The 5946-nt window shown below is 39.7% G+C and overlaps 1 protein-coding gene across 1 annotated transcript; it reads right to left on the reverse strand.

Annotated features, from left to right (window-relative positions):
• Window positions 1-577: 577 nt before the first annotated feature.
• On the reverse strand, window positions 578-5574 carry LOC115730957. The gene is made up of 5 exons (XM_030661576.2): window positions 5059-5574; window positions 4604-4681; window positions 3000-3081; window positions 1217-1359; window positions 578-959 (listed from the first exon to the last, which is right to left on the reverse strand). The coding sequence occupies exons 1-5, from the start codon at window positions 5341-5343 to the stop codon at window positions 750-752; spliced, it is 798 nt and encodes a 265-aa protein (XP_030517436.2). The 5' UTR covers window positions 5344-5574; the 3' UTR covers window positions 578-749.
• Between the last annotated feature and the right edge of the window lie 372 nt (window positions 5575-5946).

Raw genomic sequence — 5946 nt, forward strand, 5'->3', positions numbered from 1 at the left:
AGAAAGAAAGAAAGAAAACTCCCCAAATTTAACATACATAGATGATGGGTCGTTCTTTGCAATATTTGGACCTAAACTACCAGCCTACCAAGTAGTCGACGACCGAAACCAACTTGGGTACCTTTCCCAACTACCGCCCTTAAATTCCCTTCTGAATGTTTTTCTTCTCCCAGAGAGAGGGAATACAGAGAAAACTTACAAGGACATCCCTCCACCATACTAGGAAGTTCCTTCTCCTATCTCTCTTTAAATCTTTTAAGGTCTTGCTTAGGACCTAACCACCACACAACCCCCACAGACAACCCAAAACCAAACCAAACCACCAAACCACCAAACACCCCACAACCCCCCTTTCCTTTTTGACCAAAAAGAGAAAGAAAGAAAACTCCCCAGATTTAACATACCCAAATGATGGGTCGCTCTTTGCGATATTTGGACCTAAACTCCGTATACTCGACTTTGTTCCACCTCTCATATTACCTCTGATACCGCCGCACATGCTTAAACTAGGACAGAAAACAATGCCAGCTGCATCCTTCTTTAAGGAGGAATTGACACAGAAATTACAGCTCGAAAATGGCAAGAACATGGCAAATAGCATTACATATCAGCGGTTCAATAGCCCTGAATAAAAGGGTAGTATCGAGCATGTACATCAAGTATCATTCCCTATTACACAAAATTACATCCTCTTTCTCATAGAAGTACTCCGTTAGCTAGCTGTCGCTGAACTATAAACAAGAACACTCTCATTTAGAACCGTTTAGCATGGACAGCAGATAGAGGCAGCCGGACGATAGGAGGACCGATGCGGAGAAACAAAGCAGATCGAACGGAGTATGTATAGCTGCCTTCTTGCTCTTGTCAAACAAGCCAATCAAAAGAAGCATCACTATGACATGGCCAATCTTGGTTTTCAGCTCGTTGACAGATTTTATCTCTAACCATTTTGGTCGCTCCTGCAAATTAAAGGCTAATCAGGCATAATCAAAGAATCGCTTTTCCATTTGTCTAAGGGGAACGTAGCGACATATCACTTCCCTCTTTACTTCTAGTTCTTGGTAACTTATAGGAGGAGACAGGCAGCAATTTATAGCACAAATTCACTTTAGCCCTAGAGATATTAAATTATTTTCCCCACAAACTGAGACAGAATGAAAGGAACCTGGGTTTATAAAAAAACAATAACAATTCCGATTTGTGAAATGATACTGACCATTAAAGTGAATAAACCAAAAAGATTTGACGTCTGTTGGTTTCTTTCCCCTGACACTGACTTTGCAATGTCAAGATTGCTGACAAAGAGCTCGTAGAGACCCATTCCAAATACAAGCATCACTGTTCCTAAAAGATATACATCTGACATTGCCAAAAAAAAAAAAAAAGTTACATGTCACATTATATGAAGTAGCCATAACAGCAACACAAATCACGTAGAAAGCCAAGACCAGAGATAGAGAGCAAGATAAACAAAAAGAAATCAAATTTATGTAAGCCATGTAACTTGACCAGAGTAGATGGTCATTTGGCAATTTACTTTTAAACTATGCAGGTTTTATCACATCAGATGAAGTAATGATATCAACAATACCGACATATAATAGCCCTCAAAATGAACTTTTTAGCCACCAATAGTTTTGTTAACTAAATCCTGTGCCTTCAACATGAATTACAGGAAAAGTTGAACGTTGAAGGTAATCAAGTATCAACCTTTAAACTACAGTAGCAAATGCTACACAATGGCAACTACAAGCTGTTCCATCCATCTTATTTTGATAATTCATGTCATGTTGCACCATTGGCCAGACAACTCAAATTCTTATCCAAACGGTAAAAATATAAAAATTTCACCATTTCAAATTAACCATGTCTTAAATACTTGTGTTCTCTAAGGAGTTCTTCTTACATTATCCCATGCTGGCTTGTTTTAACTTCCATCTTCAATACTGTTTACTCTACCAAATACAAACAGCAAATTACTCAGATGAAATCACCGGTTTCTTAGCACCATGCAACACATACACCAACAATAACTTTGAAATCATGGTCTCACAATCAGTTTCTCCGCATGCACGTTAATTGAACAAGAAACATCACATTAGATAATTGAGAGAGATCATCATTAGCTAAAAAAGGTCAGACAAGGACTTCGATCCCAAAGAGTGTTGTCCAATGTCCACCAAAGTCTGGATTTTTCAAATAATGAACATGCAAACAGACAGGATTTCTTTTTGGCTGTCATTTTTATGTCACAGTCCAGGCGTTAATTGACACATACTCACCTTATGAATTGGGTTATGTATGGTAAAAGTTGAATATTCTTATTTTCTTTTCTTTGTTCCTTTCATTCCCTTCTCTTTTGTTGACAAAACATCTTTCTTATCCAAATTGATTTAAATTTTCCTGCCATAAACTGCTAGAAAAGTTTTCATTATTTAAAGGAAATGACATGCTTTATTTTTTAAATATTTTTCTTATACAATGCACAATTTTAAGCATGAAGCCAACTATTTAGCTAAGTATATTTTGCTTCTGTTCATCTCATTCCATTTTTTGGTAATCCTAGGTTCATGATTTAGGAGCAAGAGATCAATCCTAGCAACCAAGAGCAGTTGGTGCAATAAAGGAAAATAAAGTCTCATGGTTCATGACTTAATCAGGAATAATTCGCTTTCGTGGTTCAATATCTATTGACACAATAACTTCTCAACATCTATGCACAAGTAAAAATTTATGAAAGAATGGGGTGAGGTGATTGTTATAGCACGATTTAGTGACTATCCCTAGAAACTTAAGAAAAAACGACACCTGCTGCAAACAGTGAGTTTTTACTAGTCTATTGTTCAGAGACGGGACAGAAATGAGGAAAAGAGCACAGATTAACAAAAGAAATACTCTGATAAAACAATGTATGTTAAGCACATCTGCAAAATTGAAAGATTGTACTATAACAGCAATAAATTAGTGACAACTAGTATTTACAGATATTTTTCACTCACCAACGGCCTCAACTAGCAACAAGATCACTTTGCTGCGATTCACAAAGTAATCCGTAAAAGACTGGGTCACGTAAGTACATCCCTGCACATGTCACAGCTTCGTGTAAAAGCCAGGCAGATGGGACATGTAAACAATGAATCAGCCATAATAAGAGATTTACGATTCTAAATTGCAGCCAATTGAAAGTAGCATGAGAATTAGTTGACCTTCCACTAACTGATTCTCATTTTCTCAAGACACATGCTGCGACATGGACAAAGATGTCCAAACATTCTAACAATAAAATCACTTTCACTGGAGTAAATGCACTGACTGACCTGTCTAACCGCTCAAATTCTATTATCAAAGATGTTGCCAATAGATATATGCCAGTGTTCATCTCTGTAGACTGCATTAAGAATTTATCAACACACATACAGCCTGCAAACCTCACCCATACATAACCCATCCATGGATCACAGAAATGCAGTAGCTACCTTAACTTCCATAGAAAAAGAAAACTCTCAACTCTTAGTCAGCTGCAACTTGACAAAGAAAACCCATTATCTAGAGCATCGACAGCATGATCGATTACACTTAGCACTACACCATACTCACATCTTTCAATTATTTGTAATGGTTATATTCTTCCTCCTAGTCAAACGATCAATCATTAAAAGCACAGAAGTCTCCTGCTTTCACTATATACAAGCTAGTGGTACATTTGCTTTTACAATATATTAGAGAACTAGTAAAAAAAGAAAGAACCAATATATTAGAGAACTAGTAAAAAAAAAGAAAGAACCAGAGATGGATGGGTACTGTTTGATCCGTCCTTTGATGTGACCATGCAGGTATTACTACTTTAAAAATGCAACTTCTAAGTAACTGATGTACCAGAGCAACAGTCAGTAAGTAGTCCAGATCATTCTTCGATCACCAATGCCTTAGTTAGAATCTAAACATATGTCTTTGCCATTTACAAGCAAAGTTTTGCCCCTTTGCCTCCTGACCCACAAATTGAAGTCAACTGCCACTTTATTGATTAATTGCCATTGACCTTAACAGCATAAAAGCCACCCTGCATTATCTATTTTCACTCATTTAGCAGACTTAATTTAACCAGTCGAACTAAGGATACAAGGTAAGACCAAGCCATGGGGTCTCATGTATCTAAGATGGTGGAGGGGACATGGCTCTTGTGGAGCCATCTTAGAACAGATTGGATCAGATTAGTCCACAAAGAGAGCTTGTCAATAGTTGTGGTTGAACCGGTTGAACCAGCAGCAGCTGGTCCGCCTGGTCATCCCGCTTTGGGACCATTGGCTATAACATCTGTATTTATCAAAAAACTTATGCTCTAGCCAATCCTTATGATGCAAGATTTTTTCACATAGTTCTTTATATAGCATGCATGTGGAAATGTTATATACGAATGAAGATATATACTCCTAAACCTCTCATACTTGTCCTCCTCTTTAATTTCCTCAAGAGGACACTAATTCTCAAAAGGCAATGAGGACAGCCAACATTAAGATAAAACATCCAAAATCCCACAAGTGAAAACGAAACTAGAGATGAGATTTTGTGGGGAATGTAAAATTGCAATCTCTTTTTTGCATACCTTTATAAAGCATAGAAATGATCCTACCAAAGAGCCTGAAACTGCGAGAAGCGTCATGAACCGGCATCCATAAATTACCTACACATTCATATGAAGAAAAACAAAAAACAAAATCCGGTCAGGACAGTCCCAAATTCGTCATGCTCTAATCACGTCAAATTGGTTATCCCAAACAACACGTTTGGAATTGCGATTCCTAATTATTAAGACCAACTTTTCATTGTCTTCTTCATACAACAGCGCCCAATTCAAGAAAACAGTTTAAAGCCAATTGCCAGGCGCTCATCACTTTCAAAACTCCTAGAATCAAATAAGGACAATTGCCGTCACTCAAGTACCGAAAACGATAATGTTAAAAGCTTCTCCTATCGCAAGTAAACTGCGGCCGCCTCTGCGCACACACACACACAGACACATGAAATAAACGAAAGACAGCAGCTCAGTTAAACGATCACCCTCTCTATGTTCTCCTCCCACGCTTCAGCCTTGTCAGGGGAATCGCCGAAGAATCTGGAGCTGGAACCGACGTCAGAGGCGATCGCCGGAGGAGAAGCCGCCGACGAAGCACCCCCGGCCCTCGAAGTGGCGCCCCTCGCGGCCGGGAATCGAGCGCGGGAGGGCCGGGAGAGAGGCACCACTTCGCCATAGGAGCGCGAGCTCGAGCGCCCGAGCGGCAAGGGAAGGGTCGACCGCGGGGCGATCTCCGATTGTCTCGCAATCGAAGGCCTCAGCGGATTCATAGCGAGGAAGAGAGGATTGGGAAGGGGAAATCAGTGGCTTGGCATCGGACCGAGCGTTCTCGCGGAGAGGAAGATAGACGCGCCAATGGCGGTCGGTGCAGAGTGCAAAGAGTCGAGAGTAGAAAGGGAGAGAGGACGAGAGATGGTCTCGCTGTTTGGAAAGTTCCACGGGGCAGAAATGGAGTGCTCAGCGGGAGACCGACGCTCTTTTCCAGCTTATCCCTCTCCTTTCTCTCCCATTTCTACCTTCAAAAGAAAAAAAAAATTCCCGATTTCCAATATTTCACAAATTATAAACCTAGCTATTAAATAAAACTCGTACTTCAAATAATTCAAGAAAAATTACGGTAGCAGCTAGGGGTGAGCAAATCGGACCGTCCAGACCAGCGGTCCGATTCCCGATTTTAAAAGGTGATGATCCAGATCCCGATTCTTAAAAATGGTACCGGTGACCAGTCGGTTCGGCTCTTAATTCTAGAGGCAAAGGATCGGACCGAACCAAACCGGTCGATTTTAATTATTTTTTAAAATTTTAAACGTGACCTTGATCGTGAGGGAGATGACACTACTGTGCTGTCATCTTTTTTTACTGTTTATGAATTT

This window comes from Rhodamnia argentea, chromosome 9 (genome assembly GCF_020921035.1).
Source record: "Rhodamnia argentea isolate NSW1041297 chromosome 9, ASM2092103v1, whole genome shotgun sequence".
In the NCBI taxonomy this organism is placed as follows: domain Eukaryota; kingdom Viridiplantae; phylum Streptophyta; class Magnoliopsida; order Myrtales; family Myrtaceae; genus Rhodamnia; species Rhodamnia argentea.